Source organism: Gopherus evgoodei, chromosome 7, assembly GCF_007399415.2.
Source record: "Gopherus evgoodei ecotype Sinaloan lineage chromosome 7, rGopEvg1_v1.p, whole genome shotgun sequence".
Lineage (NCBI taxonomy): Eukaryota > Metazoa > Chordata > Testudines > Testudinidae > Gopherus > Gopherus evgoodei.
The window spans coordinates 1,248,747-1,270,565 of NC_044328.1; the positions used below are offsets into that span (position 1 = coordinate 1,248,747).

A 21,819-nucleotide genomic window follows, 5' to 3' on the forward strand; every position below is an offset into this window, starting at 1 on the left:
ACTACGCTCCCTGCAGCAGGAGCAGCGGCCGACGGCCCCTCGGGTCAGGATCCCCCCGCTGCCCCCTCTGCAGGTCCTTCAGTGCTTGGCTTTAGGGGAAGGTGATGCCCCAGGTGGCACGGGCTGGGACAGAGCCATTGGCTCGGGGCTGGCCGGAAGGCTGGCTAGGGGCCCCATGGGGCCCGGCCCGAGGCGCCTTCGCCCCACTCCAGCAGCAGGTCTACACTGGGGTCTCCCTAGCAGCCTCCGGCCCCGCAGCCCCTCCCTCCCTCCCGGGGGCGCTCAGAAGCGGGTGCTCTGGTACCGCAGCCGGCGGAGCTCGGCGAGGCCTTCCTCCCGGCAGTGCAGGTCCCTGCAGGGACCCCCGGCCAGTCACCGGCCCCCCCCGCCCCCACTGCTGGTGCTGCCGCTGCTGGTGCTGCCGCTGCTGCATCTGTCCTCGTAGATGGAGATCTCAATCTGGGCCCAGGCTAAGGACCAACAGCAGAACAAGGACTGCTGGGCAGGCAGGGATGTGCCAGGATCTGCTCCCAGTTCCCAGGGCCAGCCGGGGACTCCAGCCCCCTGTGCCCAGTGGGGGGGAGCTGAGTGCCAGGGGCCGGTGGTGGGCTCGGGGCGAGCTGGCTTTGCAGAGAGGGGCCTGTTTGCTGTGGCCGTGTGCACCACTGTAAGGGCGATGCCCTTGCCCATCCCGCCAGGCTCACCCATGCCCATCTTCCCTGCCCTGGGCCCACCCTCCCGTCCGGCCCAGGAGGATACGACCCGCATGCCTCGTTCCACGGGGTCGGTGAGCAGCAGGCCCCGGGGCGCATACACCTGCTCGTTCTGCTCCTGGATGTACTTGGAGATCTTCTTCAGCACCTGCGAGGGCAAAGGGGACAGCCTGTCAGGGCCCACCGTCCCGGGCACCCAGCACCTCCCTGACCTGCCGCCTTCCCTGGCAGGGGATCGGGCCCTTTGGCTGTGCTGCCTGTCACTGGGGCTAACCAGCACACCTGCCCCACGGTAACAGCCTCTGGGGGCACGTCGTCCCCTTGGGAAAGGAGGAGCTCCTGGGAACAGCGAGCGGGGACAACAGGCCCATGGTCACAGTCAGGGGCACAGCTGGCTTAGAACCCAGGAGTCCTGGCTCCCAGCCCCCACCCCCCCAACCACTAGAGCCCACTCCCCTGCAAGAGCACTGGCTCCCAGCCGCCTACTCCAAGGAGGGGCACTTTCTGAGGGAAATGGGGGGCTGGTGACCACCCAGGAAGCAGAGCAAACTGGAGTCTGGACCAGTAGTGAGATGCCACGAGGGTGATGGGGGGGCGAGAAGCCAGTTAGGGGTTCTGGAAAGGGCAGAGCAGCGGGTGAGTCCCAGGGCTCAAACAGGCCGAGAGCTGGGGGGCCCCCCAGCAACACCCCTCAGCTGCCTCAGATCCTCAGGGCAGAGCTATCCCCTGGTGCCTGCCTAGACTAGTCACCCCGAGCCCCGCTGCTCTGGGGCTGCCGCCTGTGGGGTGCAGGGCCGAGCATGGGGGCAGGGGCAATTGCAATCTGCGCCCCTTATGGGGAGGGCAGGCCGGGCCGGGCCCAGCAGCAACCTGATGCCTGTGTGATGAGGGGGCCCTTCTCAGAGCCCAAGGGGCCCTTGCTGAGTAACCGCCCTTGGGAGACCCCTGCTCTGTGCCCTCCGGGTGGGGTAAGGGCTGGAGACTGTATCACCCCCGCGAGTCTCAGGCCCCAGGATGCCACATGTCAGTGGTGGCTGGGGCAGCGGGGAGCGTTTTCCCTGGTGGGGTGCGGTCAGCAGGGCCGGCTTTATGCCGATTCAGCCGATTCCCCGGAATCGGGGCCCGCACCTAAGAGGGCCCCGCGCCTTAAGCGCCTTTTAAAGTTTTTTTACTTACCCCGGCTGCGGTCTGCTCCGGGGTCTTCCATGGCCCCGCTCCCCTGACCAAAGCGCCGTCGGGAGCACAGCTGCCCCACAGCCCGGCTCTCCCAGCTGGAGCCCCGGCCGGAGCAGGGCAAGGCCCGCAACCCTGGCTGGAGCCCCGGCCAGAGCGGGGCAAGCCGCCCTGAGGCCCCGGCCGGAGTGCAAGACCTACCCTGCAGCCCTGTGCTCCCAGCTGGCGCTCTGGGCCCTTTAAATAGCCCCCAAAGCCCTGGGATAGCAGGGGCTCTGGGGGCTATTTAAAGGGCCAGGGCTCCAGCTGCCTCCGCCACCTCGTCCTTTAAATAGCCACTGGAGCCCCTCCACCCCCATGTATTCCCCAGGGCTCCCGCAGCTATTTAAAAGGTCTGGGGGGGGGGGTAGAAGCAGGGGAGCCCCAGGCCCTTTGAATAACCCCCAGAGCCCTGGGATAGTGGGAGCCTTGGGGGCTATTTAAAGGGTGGGGGCTCCAGCTGCCTCTGCTGCATCCCCTGCCCTGCCCGCACCAGCCCTGCCCCCCCCGCCTGCAGCCAGCTCTGCACCCCGTGCCCACAGCCAGCCCCTGCCAAACCCCCTGCCCTGTCTCCAGCCAACCCCTGCCACACACCCCTGTGGCCCTGCTCAAAGCCAGCCAGCCCCACACACAGCCCTGCCCACACCCAGCCCCATACCCCCTGCCCGCCCTGCGCCCACCCAGCCCCGCACCCCTGCCCTGTCTCCAGCCAATCCCTGCTGCACCCCCCTGCCTGAAGCCAGCCAGTCCCATACTCCTGTCTCCAGCCCTGCCAACCCCTGCTGCACCCCCCTGCCTGAAGCCAGCCCGCCCCACACCCCCGTCTCCAACCAGCCCCACACCCCTGGCCCTGCCTGCAGCCAGACCCTACCTCCAATCAGCCCCTGCCCTGCCTCCAGCCAGCCCCATGTCCACTGCTGCCCTGCAGTTCCCAGGGCAGAAACCCTGCACACCTGCTTCAATGAGGGGGGCAGGAAGCAGCTGGGACCCACACATGTGCACACCCCCAGGGAGTGGCAGGGACCCACACATGTGAAACAGCGGTCATTTATAACCAATCAACAGCATATATGATGCAATGTACATAATATAGAATTGTATTATTTATATAGTTATGGAAAGTAAATAATACATGGAAGAAATGAAAGGCTTTTTTTTTTTTTAGTCATCCCTGCCAGGGCCCCACCGAAAATGTTCGAATTGGGCCCGCACTTCCTAAAGCCGGCCCTGGCGGTCAGCACCCCGGGACAGATTCCTGGGGACGCAGGCACGGCGCTGCCCCAGCACCTGGGTCCTGCCAACGGGCACAGCTGCACGGCCCCCCAGGAGGCCGTCAAGGGCTGCACACCAGGAGGATGTGTAGGGTGGGGGGAGTGGGGGGGCAGTGAGGGGGGGGCTGCGGGAGCTTGGCCAGCCCTGGGGCTGCAGTGCAGAGAGAGGGCTCCCTGCACACGCTAGATTCACCATTGCCATTCACGGCAACGTGGTGCTGGCATCAGTGAGCAGCTTGGAAACCTGCTGCTGCCCCCACAACCGGCCTCGATCTTTCCGACTCTCCACAGTTGAGTGGAAATGGAAAATCACCAACACGCTGCGTGAAACACAGTGCGCCCTTCTGGGCGCTGCCCGTCACTGGGGAACCAGCCTCCTTCGTCATACACCGCTGGGAGAGACGGGAGCTTAGGGCAGCTCCGCCGGCTGGACAAAGGGCTGAGGTTATGCCTGCTTTGTGCAAACCCAGCGATCCGCTCACACTCACTCCCCTGCACACCCACAGATCCACTCACACTCACTCCCCTGCACACCCACAGATACACTCACTCACTTCCCTGCACACGCATCGATCCGCTCACACTCACTCCCCTGCACACCCACAGATACACTCACACTCACTTCCCTGCACACCCACAGATACACTCACACTCACTTCCCTGCACACGCATCGATCCGCTCACACTCACTCCCCTGCACACCCACAGATACACTCACACTCACTTCCCTGAACACGCATCGCTCCGCTCACACTCACTCCCCTGCACACCCACAGATCCACTCACACTCACTTCCCTGCACACGCATCGATCCGCTCACACTCACTCCCCTGCACACCCACAGATACACTCACACTCACTTCCCTGAACACGCATCGATCCGCTCACACTCACTCCCCTGCATACTCACAGATCCACTCACACTCAATCCCCTGCACACCCACAGATCCACTCACACTCAATCACCTGCACACCCACAGATCCACTCACACTCACTCCACTGCACACTCATCAATCCGCTCACACTCACTCCCCACACACCCACAGATCCACTCACACTCACTCCCCTGCACACCCATTGATCCGCTCACACTCACTCCCCACACACCGACAGATCCGCTCACACTCAATCCCCTGCACACCCACAGATCCATGCACACTCACTCCCCCTGCACACCTATCAATCCGCTCACACTCACTCCCCCGCACACCCACAGATCCACTCACACTCACTCCCCTGCACACCCATCGATCCGCTCACACTCACTCCCCTGCACACCCGCAGATCCATTCACTCACTCCCCCGCACACCCACAGATCCACTCACACTCACTTCCCTGCACATCCATCAATCCGCTCACACTCACTCCCCTGCACACCCACAGATCCACTCACACTCAGTCCCCTACACACCCATCAATCCACTCACACACTCCCCGCACACCCACAGATCCACTCATACTCACTTCCCTGCACATCCATCGATCCGCTCACACTCACTCCCCCACACACCCACAGATACACTCATACTCACTTCCCTGCACTTCCATCGATCCGCTCACACTCACTCCCCCACACACCCACAGATACACTCACACTCACTTCCCTGCACATCCATCGATCCGCTCACACTAACTCCCCCACACACCCATCGATCCGCTCACACTCTCTTCCCTGCACACCCATTGATCCACTCACACTCACTCCCCTGCACACCCACAGATCCGCTCACACTCACTTCCCTGCACACCCATCGATCCGCTCACACTCACTCCCCTGTACACCCACAGATCTGCTCACACTCACTCCCCCTGCACGCCCACAGATCCACTCACACTCACTCCCCGCACATCCATCGTTCTGCTCACACTCACTCCCCCGCACACCCACAGATCCACTCAAACTCACTCCCTGGCACACCCATCGATCCGCTCACATTCATTCCCACACACACCCACAGATCTGCTCACACTCACTCCCCCGCACACTCACAGATCCACTCACACTCACTCCCCCGCACACCCATCGATCTGCTCACACTCACTCCCCCGCACACCCACAGATCCACTCACACTCACTCCCCTGCACACCCATCGATCCGCTCACATACACTCCCCAGCACACCCGTCAATCCGCTCACACACACTCCCACACACAGCCACAGATCCACTCACACTCACTCCCCTGCACACCCATCGATCCGCTCACACTCACGCCCGCACACCCATAGATCCGCTCACACTCACTCCTCCGCACACCCACAGATATGCTCACACACCCCCGCACACCCATCGATCCGCTTACATTCATTCCCCCATATACCCACAGATCCGCTCACATTCACTCCCCCGCACACATATCGATCCGCTCACAGTCACCCCCCCGCTCACCCATCGATCCGCTCACATTCACTCCCCCGCATACTCACAGATCCGCTCACACTCACTCCCCCGCACCTCCATCGATCCGCTCACACACACCCCCTGCACACCCACAGATCCACTCACACTCACTCCCCTGCACACCCATCGATCCGCTCACATTCACTTCCCCACACACCCACAGATCCACTCTTCACTCCCCTGCACACCCATCGATCCGCTCACACTCACTCCCCCACACACCCATCGATCCGCTCACACTCACTCCCCTGCACACCCATAGATCCGCTCACATTCACTCCCCTGCACATCCACACATCCGCTCACATTCACTCCCCCGCACACCCATCGATCCGCTCACACTCACTCCCCTGCACACCCATAGATCCGCTCACATTTACTCCCCTGCACATCCACACATCCGCTCACATTCACTTCCCTGCATACTCACAGATCCGCTCACATTCACTCCCCTGCATACCCACAGATCTGCTCACACTCACAGAGCTGCTCACAGTCACTTCTCTGCACACCCATCAATCCGCTCACACTCACTTCCCCACAGATCTGCTCACATTCACTCCCCTGCACATCCACACATCCGCTCACATTCACTCCCCGCACACCCACAGATCTACTCACACTCACTTCCCTTCACACCCACAGATCCACTCATATTTGCTTCCCTGCATACCCACAGATCCGCTCACACTCACTCCCCCGCACACCCATCAATCCGCTCACACTCACTCCCCTGCACACCCACAGATCCACTCACACTCACAGAGCTGCTCACAGTCACTTCTCTGCACACCCATCAATCCGCTCACACTCACTTCCCCACAGAGCTGCTCATATTCACTCCCCTGCACATCCACACATCCGCTCACATTCACTCCCCGCACACCCACAGATCTACTCACACTCACTTCCCTGCACACCCACAGATCCACTCATATTTGCTTCCCTGCACACTCACAGATCCTCTCACATTTACTTCTCCGCACACCCATAGATCCGCTCACATTCACTCCTCTACACACCCACGGATCTGCTCACACTCACCCCCACACACCCACAGATCTGCTCACACTCACTTCCCTGCACACCCATCAATCCCGCTCACACGCACTTCCCTGCACACCCACAGATCTGCTCACATTCACTTCCCCACACACTCACAGATCCACTCACACTCACTTCCCTGCATACCAACACATCCATTCACACACACTGTCCCTCAGGCCTATGAAAGGCACCTACTCCCACTCCCTGGGCTGGGCTGTCTTTCTGATGCTGGGGGAAGAGAGTATTTGAGAGACGGGGCTGGTGTCCAAAGGTCCTTTTCTTTTCTCCTTGAGGAGCGAGGCCCTGAGCTGGCGCGTTCGGCTCAGGGCTCGGCTCTGCACTGTTTCCTGTGCTTAGTGTCAGGCTCAGACCCGGCAGTGAGCTGAGCTGCAATCAGCCACTCACCGTGGGTTGTGCTGGGCTGGAGATGGGGGCAAAGGGAAGGGAGCTGCAGTGGGCAGGGCGGGCGAGGGAGGAGAGGGCACAAGAGTCCTGGGACGGGCAGAGGGAGCTGCAGAAAGGGAAGGAATCGTTACTATTTGTCTCCCACCTGCCGTAGCTGGCAGCAGCAGAGTCTCTCCACGGAGCATTGCTTGCTCAGGAGACGGGGTATTAGTCATATGAACACGTCACTGTCACACGTCACAGGTGTTGCTACTGGGAGTGAGTTCCACAAGTCACTGATTCCTGATGCTAAAAATGGCTCCTCCCAGTTTCAGGCGTGTTGCTTTTCATTTTGATTGACTGTCACCTTGCGCTTGTACTGAGACGGGAAGAGGAGCCCCCGGTTCACCTCCTCTGTCCCATTCATTAGTTTGTGCAAGTCTGACAGATCCTTTCTTACCACGGCACTAACTGTACTAATCTGTGCTTAGCTGGCAGCTTTCCCCTGATTTCCCACGTAACCCGATGGAGTCACACAGGCCCCCAGACCTCGGCATCACCCCCACATTGGGGCTGCACACAACAGAATTCATTCCGCACGTGGATGGAAACAGAGGGAACATTGTGCAGCCGTCCCAAGTTTTATGCAGGGCCCCACTCCTGGCCCTGTATGCAGGGTCCTGGCTCCCAGCCCCTCATCTGGGGTCCCGGCTGGCTGCCAGCCCCTCACCTGAGGTCCCGGCTGCCAGCCCCTCATCTGGGGTCCCGGCTCCCAGCCCCTCATCTGGGGTCCCGGCTGCCAATCCCTCATCTGGGGTCCCGGCTCCCAGCCCCTCATCTGGGGTCCCGGCTGCCAGCCCCTCGCCTGAGGTCCCAGCTGCCAGCCCCTCATCTGGGGTCCCAGCTGCCAGTCCCTCATCTGGGGTCCCGGCTCCCAGCCCCTCGCCTGAGGTCCCGGCTCCCAGCCCCTCATCTGGGGTCCCGGCTGCCAGCCACTCATCTGGGGTCCCGGCTGCCAGCCCCTCGCCTGAGGTCCCGGCTCCCAGCCCCTCGCCTGAGGTCCCGGCTGCCAGCCCCTCATCTGGGGTCCCAGCTGCCAGCCCCTCGCCTGAGGTCCCGGCTCCCAGCCCCTCGCCTGAGGTCCCGGCTGCCAGCCCCTCGCTTGAGGTCCCGGCTGCCAGCCCCTCATCTGGGGTCCCGGCTCCCAGCCCCTCGCCTGAGGTCCCAGCTGCCAGCCCCTCATCTGGGGTCCTGGCTGCCAGCCCCTCGCCTGAGGTCCCGGCTGCCAGCCCCCTGCCCGGAGTCCTGGTTCCCAGCCCCTCATCTGGGGTCCCGGCTCCCAGCCCCTCACCTGGGGTCCTGGCTGCCAGCCCCTCATCTAGGGTCCCAGCTGCCAGCCCCTCGCCCGGGGTCCCAGCTCCCAGCCCCCCGTGCCCAGGGTCCCGGCTCCCACCCCCCCGTGCCCAGGGTCCCGGCTCCCAGAGAGCCAGAGCCAGGAGGGGGGTTGGGAGAAGTGACACCTTCTTCCCGGGAGACTGGACAAAGGAGAGGAGGAGCAGGGGGAGGAGAGAGCAGGAGCACCGCCAGAGTTTCTGGCGCCCTAGGTAGAATTCAGGGAGGTGGCATTTTGTGCGCCCCACTTCCGGTTCCGCTCCCGTCGCACTGCCGAAGGACCCTCCGCCGAAATGCCGCAGGCGACAGCGGGAGTCATTGAGCTGCTCAACTGCCTGCTGCTGTTTTCCGCGGTGCATCGGCAGAAGGTCCTTCTTTGTCGGTGCAACGGGAGCGGAACTGGAAGCTCCCGTGCACCCCATGGGGAGTGCACAAAATGCCGCCCCCCCCCAAATCCTAGCGCCCTAGGCGACCACCTAGGGTTGCCTAATGGAAGTGCCGGCCCTGGGGGGAGAGAGCAGCTGGAGGGGTTTTGGTTTCTGTTGTGTGCTGGGTGGTGGAACGCAGGGAGCCCCCAGGCTGGGGTCTAAGCTCCCTGTCCCCCAGAAGGTCTTGACTGAGGGGTCCTGGTTGTACCTAAAATCTCTGGTGTACCCTGCGTTCCTGTTGTCCATAAACCTTCTGTGTTACTGGCTGGCTGAGAGTCGTGGTGAATCGCAGGAAGTGGGATGCAGGGCCTGGACTCCCCCACACTTCGTGACAGGGGATACCCGGGAAGAATTTCCCTTCCGAGCCGCCTGGGGACCCTGCCAGGAAGGTAGGAGTGAGGGGGTCACCGCAGAGAATACGGCTGTTGCCCCCTGTGGAGCAGGTGGCGGGACCCAGAGGAGCCCAGGCGGGGGGGGGGCTGCAGCCTTCACTTGTCCCTGCATTTCGGCCGGGCCGACTCCGTGGCAGAGGGAGGCCCTGGCTGAGCACCAGCTGCCGGCCTGGCCCTACCTTCTCGTAGTGGGTCTCCATGCAGAGGAAGATGAAGTAGGCCGTGGCACACGCCAGGCACCCCTCCAGGTAGGAGCTGCCCCCGATCTTCTCAGCCTCGGCGTAGAAGCCATTGAGGGTCTTCACTGTCTCCTCAAAGAGCTGCCGCTCGAGCTGGGGCAGAAAACCCGAGTGAGGGCAGTGGGGGTCATACAGGGCCCCGCCGGCCGGCACTGGGAACCCTGCCCGGGCCGCACTCAGCCCAAACCCTGCAGCAGGGGCCGGGGCATTGTGAGCATCCCAATGAGCTGAGCCTGAAGGGCCCCCGAACACAGACAGACCAGCTCAGCTGGGAGGAATGAGGGATGCCCCGGCACTCTGCAGAACCCACGGAACAGCCAGCACAGTGCCCCATAGAGAGCCCCCCATACACATGCACACAGACAGACACCTGGGTAAGCACCCTCCCCACCCCGCGAGTTTGCTCACACACACAGAGCCATGGACTGTGCACACAGACGTATGGGCACATACAGGACCTGGACCAGTGTGAGCCTCCCAGCCAGGCCCAGCTGCCACCAGCCCAGACCCCATGGCTGTGGGTGCAGCTCTTGGTGGGGGAAGGTGCCAGAGTGGGAATTTTCTGAACTATTTTGTATGAATGCTGTGTGTGCCTCAGTTTCCCCTATGTGCTGCATGGATAGCTAGCTGGTGGGGAAAGATGGGAATGGCTCCTGGCTGGCTCAGGTTTGGGGCCCAGGTCACTCGGGGGCCCATGAAGACAATGGCCAACCCATCCCCTGGGCCCCACCACCACCAGGAAGCCAGCCAGGTATGACCAGCCAGACAAAGGGCTGAGGAGAGGCCAGCTGGGGCTGGCCTGGAATTTGAACACAGAGTGGGAGCCAAGGATGGACACTGCTTGGCTGGGGCTCTGGGGAACCCGAATGGGCCAAGCTGTAAGGTCCTGCTCTGGGTGCTCCCCAAGGCCTGCCTGGCTGTGTTCCAGACCCTCCTAACCCCCTGCTGTAACCGTGCTGGCTGTGTCCCGGCAGGTGCTGGGGGAGGGGGTGCATTGGACCCCCAAGTCTCTCTCAGGCGGACTCGCTGAAGGGAGCTCACGGCCTGAGCCAGGGGTGCTGAAGGCTTGGTCCAAGAAGAGGGTGAAGCTGAGGGACTTCCCCAGCAACAGAGCGAGCCCTGGGGGGGTCTGGCTCCCTGAAGGGGGCCTCCCTGGGGCTGTTGCTGAGTACTGACGATAGGGGTCCATGACTGGCGCCATCTGAGGGCTGTGATGGCATCTGTGCCAGCTGGGGAGAGGGGCTTCCCAGGTAGCCACTGGCAGGACGTGCCCAGGATCACAAGTCCACAGAGCCTCAGGGCCCCAGGCCGACACCAGGACTAACGGGGGCGAGAGGGGGAGCTGTGACACAGGGCCAGAAAGGGTTAAGCAACTGGTAGACTAAATGACCCAAATTCAACCTTTAAAGGTGAGTTAGAGAAGGACCCAAGGGTACTAAGGGGCCTTTCCCCATAACCAGCTAACAAAGCCTGGTAAATAGCCCCGAGCCTGGAAATGCAAATCCATTGTTGGAATTACCAGGCTAGGAATTGTGTGTGTTTGTCTAGCTTGCTAGGTGGCCCCATGTCAACACATGGTTCCTGGCTCTCCCTAGAGCTATCGATCCAGAGATCAAAGGGGGGTATGAACATTTCGCTCAAACCTGAATGCAATAATGTTACTGTCTCTAGTTCTCTTAGGTAAACTGCCTCTGAACTGCTGGAATGGTTGATCGCCTTCTGCTAATCAATGCAACTAATTACCTGTGTGCACTAGGAAATAGGTCATTCTACTTCAGAGCCACTACTTGACACCCCAGGGACACCTGCTGCCAGGAGGTGTCTTAGCCTGCCAGAGACCTTGAGTGAGAACTCCTGGGGCCTGGTCTTGTTATCTTCAGGGGAAGCCTGAGGTCCTCAGTTCCATTCTGGATCCCCCTAAGCTTGGACATGGCTGGGTGTTTACTGAGCCTTTAACCAGCACTCTCGCGCTTTTCTTCTTTAATACATTTCAGTCTCGTTAATAAGCATTGGCTGTCAGCCTGCGTGACAAAGTGGGACTGTTCTTAATGTTTCCTCTGAATAGTCTGTGGGTGCCTCAGTTTCCCCTATGCATTTCCTGTCTCTAGGTGTTGCGATAAGGGGGTGTAATTCTTGCAGAGCAAACGGCCAGTGCACATAAATGGCCGACACTCTGTTTCCTGGCAATTAATGGCCGAGGCCCTTCCCCTCTGCAAGGTGACCTCCTGGCCCGGGAAAGGGACAAAGGCCAGAAAGGAGGGGCTGGAGAGTGAGTCAGTTTTGAGCTGCCTGGGGAAATGGAGTGGAGCCCAGATGGGGCTCTGGCCTCCCTGCCCACCCCCACCCCCCAGATGGACCTAACCGAGGGGGTCCTGTTGTCTGTAGCAGCAAGACCTGTCTTGGACTGTGTTCCTGTCCTCTAAATAAACCGTCTGTCTTCCGGGCTGGCTGAGAGTCACGGTGAATCGCAGGAAGCCGGGGGTGCAGGACCCTGTCTCCCCCCCACTCTGTGACAGCCTGTATTTGGTTAACCTGTTCATTAAGCTGTTCGTTAACCTGGTGGGTGATGTGTCCGATCCTCTGGGATTGGTAGAACTTTTTATGTGATGAAGAAGATTTCCAGTAACACGCATTGCATTTGGTTGGGTGTCGGGTGGGAGCCCAAGGCTGGGCTGCTAAGGGAGCTTGGTGGTGGTTTCCAGGTAATCAGTGAGGTGTTACAGAGGCTGTTTAGTTGCTGGCTTGGTGAATCCAAGTAGTAGAATAACCATCAGTTCGGGGATTGTCTGCCCCGTCCTGTGCAGTTTGCCCTAATTGAGCAACCTAAGCCTGGTGCCCCCGGGACTCCAGGGGCTCTGCCTGGCCTTGCTCTGCCCCTCCCAGCCCCGGTCACCTGCCAGCGCAGCAGGGCACCGTGTTTCCTACCCGGCTGTCCAGCTCCAGGGGGAACTTGGTCTGGAACTGGCAGAGGGTCCCATCGCTGTAGTCCCGCTGCACAAAGACCTTGGTGGCCAGCGAGGCGCTTCGCCGCAGCTCCTGCAGGTCATGGGCCTGGGGAGACAGGGGCGCAGCAGGTTACCCAGGGGCACGGGCAGGGTGAGGGGGCTGCCGCAGGACTCAAGGGAAGGGAAGGAGGATCCTGACACTGAGCAGAGCTCAGGACTGCAGCCCTGGCCTGGGGGGCAAAGACTGGGTGACACATACATTCCCATCCCCCACCTCCGGTACCCCCTCGGCACACCCCGTTCCACCCCCACTCCCTGTACCCCCTCCACACACACACTGCAGCCTGCCCCTGGCCAGTTCAGTGCTCAAGGGTCCCTGCTCCTGTACAGAGTCACTGGTACCCAGTGTGCTGTATTAATGGGCGTCCCCGCACAGGGCCGGTGGAACCCAGCACTGCGGGGTTAGATTAACAGTGAAAGTACTGGCGCGATGGTGACCAGCCGATAACACTGAAAACTCACAGCTAAACAGCTACGGCCAGGTGGGGGTAGTGACCCGCTCCTGGGGCAGGACTGTGCCCTGCAGCCCAAAGGTGCCAGGCCTTTGTCTCCTTAGTGAAAGCGGGAACTTGGCATTCTCTGTCCGTCGCTTTTAGAGGCCAGGGAGCCTTTGACACTGACGGTTACTCCACAAAGCTACGTGTAGCCCAACAGGGAGGAGGGACTGCAGCTTTTCTGCCATCTCCTGTCCTGCTGGCCCCGGGTACTGCTGCCATGTAACCGGAGGTAACCCACAGTCCTGTGCTGAGGACAGACGTGTTGGCTGGCCAGGTCTGAACGTGTGCTAGCAATATACTCCGGGGGATTCCTGACAGGCCAGGTAATGGTGTATGCACCTTTCCCCAGGCTGCTAGCGAGTTATTCATTTTAAAATGACCCCTCACAAGGCACATTTTGTACAAAAAGAACAGGCATACTTGTGGCACCTTAAAGACTAACAAATTTATTACACTGATGTGTAGACAGTGAATCTGTGGGTGCTGTCAATCCCCCTCCCCCGCTGGCCCCCCACGAATTCCCCCCACCCTATACCTCCTGGTGACAAAATGGGAATGTTTTCTGATGGCAATGTATGCCTCAGTTTCCCTGCATGCTGCAGGGTTACCCGGGGTAGAGAGGGTTGTTTGCACTCTGCAGAGGCTCAGAGACACGGGTGTGGCTAGTGTCAGCTCTCGGGGCTTTAGGTAAAGATCAGGAGCCCTGGAGAAGACAATGACAAATCCAATCACCTAGACACGGACCCCCTAGAGACACGGACGTCCTGCCTCTCCAAGGGGGGCTGAGCTGCATCCCCCCGGCTGGGGAACAAAGGCCTGGGGTGAGGTGGGAGTTAAGTGGTGACTATGGAAAGCAGTCGGGGCACCTGAACTGGGACAAAGAGAGGTCAGAGGGATGGGGGTTGGGCTCTGTGCTGAGCAGGTTGGACTAGGCTGTCACTTCCTTTTCTCTGGGCTAATCAAGGACTTCCTGTGCCGTGTCCAGTCAACTAATAAACCCGGCCGTAGGCCGCGCCGGCTGAGTGTCCCTGCAGCCGCTGGCTCCCTAAGCCTCCGCACGTCTCCCTTGGGGTCTGTCCCAGCTGAACACGCTGCCTGGCGCTCACGGGGTGCAGCAGGGGCCTGAAGGCCCAGTGTCCAGCCAAGTAGACAGGGAAGCCGAGGGGCCCACCCTCGGGGAAGGAAGAGTGGGACCCCGAGGCCTGGCCCACTGATGGGTTCCCAGAGACTGTTCCAAAGCTGGGGCTGTAGCACCAGTCCTGTGGCTCTGTGATCAATGTGCTGCCCCTGTGCCCCACCATGGCTCACAGGCCGGCCTCAGCACGGCACTCGGGGAGGGGCTCAGGGGCTCCTTCCCCAATTCCAGTGCACAGGCCTTTCCTCCAGCCCAGAGTGAGCAGAGACCACTCCTCCCCTCCCAGCCGGACCTCCAACCTCCACCGTACAGGGAGCGAGCAGCACTCAGGGGCTCGGTGCCCCCCCAGTTCCAGCTCCCCTCCATCCTCTGCTGCCTCTTGCAGCCACCGCCCTGCATTGGCCCTAGCCCCAGCTTGGGGAGGGGAAGGACCTTGCAGGGTGTCTTTGGGGTGCTCCTGTCTCCTGGCTAAGGGGTCAGCATCACGGGGAGGAAGCCTGGAGGCTGCACCTACTCCTGAAGGAGACCTCCCAGCTGCATGGCCAGGCCTGGGACCAGCAAGGGGGAAACACTCGCTCTGCGAGCCAGAGCAAGGACAGCCCATCTGCGACAAAGTGGGCCTTTTCTGTACTATTTAATAGCCTATGTGCCTCAGTTTCCCTCCACGCTGTGCATGGCTCCCATGGGGGAATGGGTTCCGTTCCCTCCCAGGGCAGTCGATAGCAGTTGGTGTGCCCAGACAGTGGGTCACTGAATGGCCTGGTTGTGGCCGATCCATGAGTGGAAAATGTGAGGGGACCTTGGAAACGCCAATGGGCAGAACGCCGCCACCCCCCAGCCCAGAGCCCGGAGCGAGGAGCCTGCACCCTCAGGTGGCCCTGCCCGGAGGGGGGCAGCAGGGAATAACGGGGGGGGGGGGCTCTGGGAGAGGCAGGGTTCTCTGCTGGGCCTGCTGAAGGCCGGCAGACAGCATCTGGGACTGGAGCTCACCCGGCTCAGCTGGGGGACTGGGCTGGCTGCACCAGACGCTGCTCTCCGTGCTCTGGGGTCAACCCGCCCGTTCTCACAGCGCTGGGCGAGCGTCACTGCAGCTGCTGCGTGAGGTGCATTTATCCCTCTGAACCCTGCTCCCCGCTTCCCCTCACTGCCCCGGCCTTGCCTCAGGCCCCCTACCCCAACACTGCCCCAGCCCAGACACTGCCTCCACTGACCACCCCCCCACCCCCCAGCTGAGCTGTGACCCAGAGAGGCAGGGAGCCCACTGGGATTTGGCTCTTGCTGTGGATTCTCTGTGGAAGGCAGGACGCCCTGGGGATGGGCGCAGGACAACAGCTAGAACTGGGCAGGGAGCAAGTGGGGCCAAAGAGAGCAGCCCATGGGGGGGCTGTGCTGACTCCATGTCACCCCATCTTGGGCAGCCTCTAGGACCCCCCCTCCAGCACCTGGCAGCCTCTGGGACCCCCCCCCCAGCTCCGGGAAGCCCCTGGAACCCCCCCCCCAGCTTGGGGCAGCCCTGGGACCACCCCCCCACCTCCAGGCAGCCCTGGGACCCCCACAGCTTGGGGTAGCCTCCGAAACACACCCCCCAGCTCCGGGCAACCCTGGGACCCCCCCCCCCAGCTGCGGGGCCCCGCACCGTCCCCTCTCGACTAGCTCCGCTCCCCGCCCGCAGGTGCCGCTTTGCTCGGGGACGGGCCGGACGGTGCCTCGGAGCCGCCGGGTGCCCCGTGTCCGCCCCCCGGGTCCCCGCCCGGCTGCGCCCCCGGCCCCGCTCACCTCGCTGGCCATGGCGGGCGCGGCTCCGGCGGGCTCTGTCCCTGGTGCTGAAGCCGCTGCCCGGAGCCCGGAGCCCGGAGCCAGGCGCAGAACCGGGGCCGAGCCTGCGCTGCGCGGCCGGGATGCTGGGAACTGGGCGGGCGGAGCCCGGCGCGGGGGGGGGGCAGAGGGGGCGCTCGGAGCCCGGCGCGGGGGGGATCACGGCGCGGGGGGGGCGGCTCTCGGGGCGCTCGGAGCCCGATGCTGGGGGGGGCGGAGCCCGGCGCGGGGGGGATCACGGCGCGGGGGGGGCGGCTCTGGGGGCGCTCGGAGCCCGGCGCGGGGGGGGGCGGCTCTGGGGGCGCTCGGAGCCCGATGCTGGGGGGGGCGCAGGACTCCCGGGCCCAGCGTCGCAGGTCCCGGCTCAGTGACTGTGGCTGCGTGGGGGGGCCGTCCCCCCCCCGCCAGCTGCCGCCCGGTCCACCTGGTGCACGGCTGGCGCGGTGGGGTGGAAGCCCCGCCCTGGCAGGGCCCCTGCAGCCCCCTGCCCCTGGGAAAGCGCCTCCTGAGGGGGAGGGAGAGCCCAGTGTCTGCCCGGGCCTTGCCCCCCAAGGGCACAGACCCCACGGGGGGGAAGAAGCACCTCGCACTCTGGCCCCCCAGCCCTAGCCCAGGGTCCGACTTGCAGGCCCTGGGGTGGGGTGTGGTGGTGCCCAGAGCCCATCACCGGCCTTCCCCTCAAGCCGGACACAACCTCTGGCATGGCCTGGCTGGCGGGTGCTGGCGTGGGGGCCACTGTCCTCTCAGAGGTTCCCTGTGTGGGACCTGAGGGCCAGACAGCTGGGCGCCAGTCACCCCTGTGGCTCTGAGCCGCTGCAGAGAACACCCCCTTTCTACCCACCAGGGAGCCCTGCATAGGGGAAACTGAGTCATGCACAGGCTTCATCCAGATATAACAAACAATGCCCACTTTGTCACAGCTGGTGTCTGTGAGGGCTCCCTGTGCTGGGGCCTGCTGCTCACCCAGGTACCTATGGCAGAGGTGCAGTGCCCACCTGCCTGTCCATCTGTCCCTCCAGGTACATGCATGGCCCCCATCACTGGCATGTCTCAGTGTCCCCCTCCCACCCCCTCATGCCTGCCCCCAGCTCAGGTTGGCACCATTCCACATGGTGCTGTGTCCTTCGGCTAGTGTGTGGTGCCCACGTCTTGGTCTGGACTGGCGTGCCTGGGCGTGAATGGGCACTGGCATCTCTTGCCTGGTGCCAGGAGCTGTTTACAGCCGCTGCTGTTTGACCAGAGGCCCTGGGAGCCTGGCCTGTGTGGCTTTGCTGCAGATGGACCAGCCAGTAACATGGGCCCAAGCCTGTGCTGCCTCCCGCACCACCAGTGGCTGATAGGCCTTGTATTCACCGGGTTCCACACACTCTCCAGCTCCTGCCGTGGGCCCCTCTGCCCCAGGCCCCTGGCCTGGACTCCAGAATAGCCCCTCTCTTCCTGGCCCAAATACACCTTCCTCAAGCCACCCGCAGGCCTCTCCAGCACCAGGGCCGGCGCTTCCATTTAGGGGGCCTAGGCAATCGCCTAGGGCGCCAGGATTATTGGTGGGCGGCATTTTGCCGGAGGGGGCAGCAGGCAGCTCAGGTGGAGCTGCCGCAGTCGTGCCTGCGGACAGTCGGCTGCTCCTGCGGCTCCGGTGGACCTCCCGCAGGCACGACTGCGGTAGCTCCACCGGAGCTGCGGGACCAGGGCGCGGGGCGGCAAAATTGTCGTGCACCTAAGGCACTAAAACCCCTAGCGCCGGTCCTGTCCAACACTCACTCGAAATCCCCATCAGTCCCATCATCTCGCCTGGGAACGGCTACTTGGCTCTGGAGCTGGGCCGAGATGCCAGGGAATTACCTAGTGTCGCTCTGCTGTCGGGCTGTACTGTGATCTCTGCGTCAGAGCACGTGGCCACTGTCGGGTTCGGCCCAGGCTATTGACACGACCCGGTGCGGGAGTGTGACGTAGTGGGGATTTTCCCTTGTTATGTTGTATGCGAGCCTTACTGTTCTACATGAATGCTGGTGTGCCTCAGTTTCTCTGTGTATTGCACCAGTGTCTACATGGTGGGACTAAGGGTGTCTGACTTTTACTGGGGCTGCTCCAGCTGCCTGCACAGCTGCTATGGCTGCCCCTTCCCTTCATAACCTGAGACCCCGGAGGGGGATGCGACCAGGTGACTCTTGGCCCGGGAAGTGGGACAAAGGCTGGAAGAGGAGCAACAGGCAGGGCAGGGGCCAGGCAGCTGGAAGCGAGTCAGTCTGGCTGGCTTGGGATGCAGGGGTAGGGCAGAGCCCTGGCTCTGGGCTCCCCTCTCCCCAAGATGGACTTGGCTGAAAGTCACTAATTTCTGTATTAACAAGTTCTGTCCTACGTTGTGTCCTGTCAATGAATAAACCTGTTTTACCAGCTGGCTGACAATCAAGTCAGGCTGCGAAATGGGGGTGCAGGACCCTGTGGCTTCCCCAGGACCCCGCCGGGGCGGCCTTGCTGTGGGAAGCGCACGGAGGGGCAGAGGATGCTGAATGCTCCAAGGAGAGACCCAGGAGGTGAAGCCCTGTGAGCTTCTTGCCCTGAACAAGTCTGCTCCAAGGGAGAGGAGGCTCCCCAGAGTCCTGACTGGCTGCGTAGGGAGCAGTTCCAGAGCATCGCCTGGGGACTCCGTGACGGGAGCTACCAGCTTTTACTCGCCCAGCACAGACCCAGAGAAGAGCTCTGGGTAAGCGCGAAACCCTCTCACTCAGCACCAGGGGTTGGCCAAAAACAGATGTTCCTCACCCGCCTAGTCTCACCAACTTTGACAAAGCACGTCAGAGTGTGCTCTGCTGCCATGGGCACCACAGCCGACGGCTCCTGGCACCTATGGCTATGAGGGCTCCTGGTGCCAATGGATACAGCAGCTGCTGTGGAAGCTGTCATGGAGTCCCCGGGCGATGCTTTTGAACTGCTCCTCACAAAGCCAGGCAGGACTTTGGGGAGCCTCCTCTCCCTTGGAGCAGACTGTCTCCAGGGCAAGAAGCTCACACGGCTTCACCTCCTATGTCTCTCCTTGGAGCATTCAGCATCCTCTGCCCCTCCGTGCGCTTCCCACAGCGAGCCCACCCAGCAGGGTCCTGGGGAAGCCAGAGGGTCCTGCACCCCCACCTTGCGGTCAGATGTGACTCTCAGCCAGCCAGTAACACAGAGGTTTATTCGATGACAGGAACAGGGTCTAAAACAGAGCTTGTAGGTACAGAGAACCGGACCCTTCAGCCGGGTCCATTCTGGGGGGCAGTGAGCCAGACCCCCACATCTGCCCTCACTCCTCCTCCCCAACCAGCCCCAAACTGAAACCCCCTTCAGCCCCTCCTCCTCTGGGCTGTGTCTCCCCCAGCCCCGGGGCCAGGAGGTCACCTGACCTCTTTGTCTCCAACACCTTTAGCATCCCCTTGCAGGGGAAGGGCCATTAGTTGCCACGGAGACAGAGGGTCGGCCATAACTGAGGCTCCCACACAGTATTCGGAGGAAACATTAAAACCAGTCCCGCTTCGTCACAGGAGCCCAGTGCCTATGGCTGCAGCAGGTTCCTGGCACCCATAGCTGGTGGTTCACAGCTCCAGCTCTCATCCATGCTAGTCTGTGACTGGATGAGCTGGGAGAACCCTGCCCTCGGCTCCAACCTCAGAGGGACCCTGGAGAGAAGGCACCAGCCTCATGCTTCTTGTCCTGCTATTGTTCAGCAGCTGGGCCCCCTGGGCTGGGAACCTGAACCCCGGGTCAGTGTCACCTGCTCCACATCTCCTCATTGACCAGCCTGGGAGCCACAGGAACCACGCCCAGCACTGCAAGGGAGCCGGGTCCCCGTCCGGCACCTAATTCTGCAGCCAGGCTTTGAGACGTGCCCAGCAAAGCTCCCCCAGCTGTGGACACTGACCAACCCAGCCCCAGAGCTCACAAACAGGCTTAGCTCCAGTGACAGGCGTCCCCTTGAGGCTGTGAGCTGCACCGGGACCTGTGGACATGCTAGAGCTGACAGCAGCACTCCAGGTCAGCAGGAGCCTCGGCCCTCACTGCGGCCCCAAATGGGCTCGCCAGCCCATCGGTCACTGCAGGCTCACGGCTGCTGGCTGCCCGAGGGCTCCAGTGCGCTGCAGGCCTGAGGCTCCTCGAAGTGCCAGGGGCTGCCGCAGAGCTGAGCAAAACCCATGCCAGGGCCTGGCCCACGCCTCCTCCCACCACTCACCAAGGGTACCACATCGCTGCCCTGGCCGCCCCCTCTGCCAGGGCTGCAAAGCCAGGACCCTACAGATCCTTAGGTCTGTGGGGTGAGGAGGCAGAGCCCCTGCTCTGTCCACGGTGGCAGGAGCAGACCTGTCCCACTGGCTCCAGGCGGTTGTCTGCTCCCCCCATGGAGGGTGTGCTCTGCCCCGGGCTGGCACAGAGCTGCGTGTCACGGGGCTTTCATGGCGTTCATGGCCTGGGTCTGATCAATCCAAAGCAGCTCCGTGCAGTCAATGGGGTAACGCTGGCCTAGCCCCGCTCAGGTCTCCTGCTACGAGCGAGTGACACCAGTTGGTGCCCTCAGAACAAGCGAGGGCCGAGACCACTCAGCTGAGCTCCCCGCAGATAGAGCAAGCCAGGGCGACCAGCATGGACAGAGCATCCCCCCCCCCCAGCGGGGGGGAGGCTGTCCCGGCTTTGCAACAGGGGCTGCCAACCCCCGAGGCTGCAGCTTTCAGACGGGCCTGGGCAGGCCCAAGCCTGGTGCATGACTAGAACCCAGCAAGCGGAGGAGCGGGAGGTCTGGCAGGGCAGCAGCCCTTCACGGGTGGCCCCCCAAAGGCTCGGTGGGGGAACAACCCCCTGGGGAGCATTAGCCCCTCCCACCCAAAGACACTGAGGTAACATCAGGGAGGGGCAGCTGCTGGGAGAGACAGGGGCTCACAGGGCCCCCCAGCACAGAGCTCTCCAACCTACCCCCATAGACACACACAGCCCTACGGTGTCAGAGCACCTGACAGGGTTCCCCTCGTGTCACCCAGGGAGCCCAGCGGAGTCCCCAGCCCACCGGCCTGCACACAAGGCCACACAAGCTGCCCGCCCTGGGTGGGGTCAAGGCTCTCTGTGAACGCCCCCATGGCGCTGTGCCTTGGCCATCGCTGCAGGCGGGCAGTTTGTGCGGGCAGGGGTCCGGTTCCTGTCCATATCAAGGTGCTGCAGCCAGGTTTCAGCCCCCAGGGCCGTCCTTAGGCACAGGCAGAATAGGCAGCCGCGTAGGGCCTCACCCTGCCTGGGGGCACCACGCTGCAGGCAGCCCAGGCAGTGGAGAAGCAGGGCTGCTGGGTCCCAGAGAGAGCCCAATGCAGCACAGGCTGAGGGACGGGACTGGCTGCTGGGGTCCCTGGGAAGGGGAGGGGGTGGGGGTTGGGAAAGGAGCTCACCTGTGAGTGTGACTCTTTCCCCCGGCTGAGGTCAGGTGAGGCAGGCTCTGTGGCTCTGGAACCAGTATCCTTTGTTCCCCCCCATAACATCCATTCTTCTCCCCCCTGCCCCACGGAGCCCCCTCCCTTTCTCCCTCCTCCCCAGGAGCACCTCTCTCTCTCCCCTCCCTCCCCTCCGTCAGGGCTGGGTGAGGTGCTGGGGGTAGGTGGGGGGAGGAGAGGCTGGCTGGCTGCTGGCTGAGGAATGAAAGTGAAAGTAACTCACTTCCTGGGCAGGCAGCCAGAATTGGAATGTCACACAGGGTTTGGCTGGGGTTAGCCAGATGTGTGGCAAATCGGGATTGGGGTAGGGTGAGCAGATATCCCTATTTTATAGGGACAGTCCCAATTTTGGGGTCTTTTTCTTATATAAGCTCCTTTTACCCCCCTCCCCCATCCCTGTCCTGATTTTACACACTTTCTGTCTGGTCACTCTAGGTGGG

The 21,819-nt window shown here is 62.3% G+C and overlaps 1 protein-coding gene across 1 annotated transcript; it reads right to left on the reverse strand.

Annotated features, from left to right (window-relative positions):
* Positions 1–346: 346 nt before the first annotated feature.
* GOLGA7B (golgin A7 family member B) lies at positions 347–15,973 on the reverse strand. The gene is made up of 5 exons (XM_030570857.1): positions 15,894–15,973; positions 12,406–12,531; positions 9,421–9,573; positions 760–861; positions 347–459 (listed from the first exon to the last, which is right to left on the reverse strand). The coding sequence occupies exons 1-5, from the start codon at positions 15,903–15,905 to the stop codon at positions 373–375; spliced, it is 480 nt and encodes a 159-aa protein (XP_030426717.1). The 5' UTR covers positions 15,906–15,973; the 3' UTR covers positions 347–372.
* Positions 15,974–21,819: the final 5,846 nt, after the last annotated feature.

Coding starts and splice junctions, on each gene's coding strand:
- GOLGA7B (XM_030570857.1), bottom strand. Junction 9,574..12,405: donor CCCTGGAGCTGGACAGCCGG/GTAGGAAACACG, acceptor TTTCTGCCCCAG/CTCGAGCGGCAGCTCTTTGA. Junction 862..9,420: donor TGGAGACCCACTACGAGAAG/GTAGGGCCAGGC, acceptor TTGCCCTCGCAG/GTGCTGAAGAAGATCTCCAA.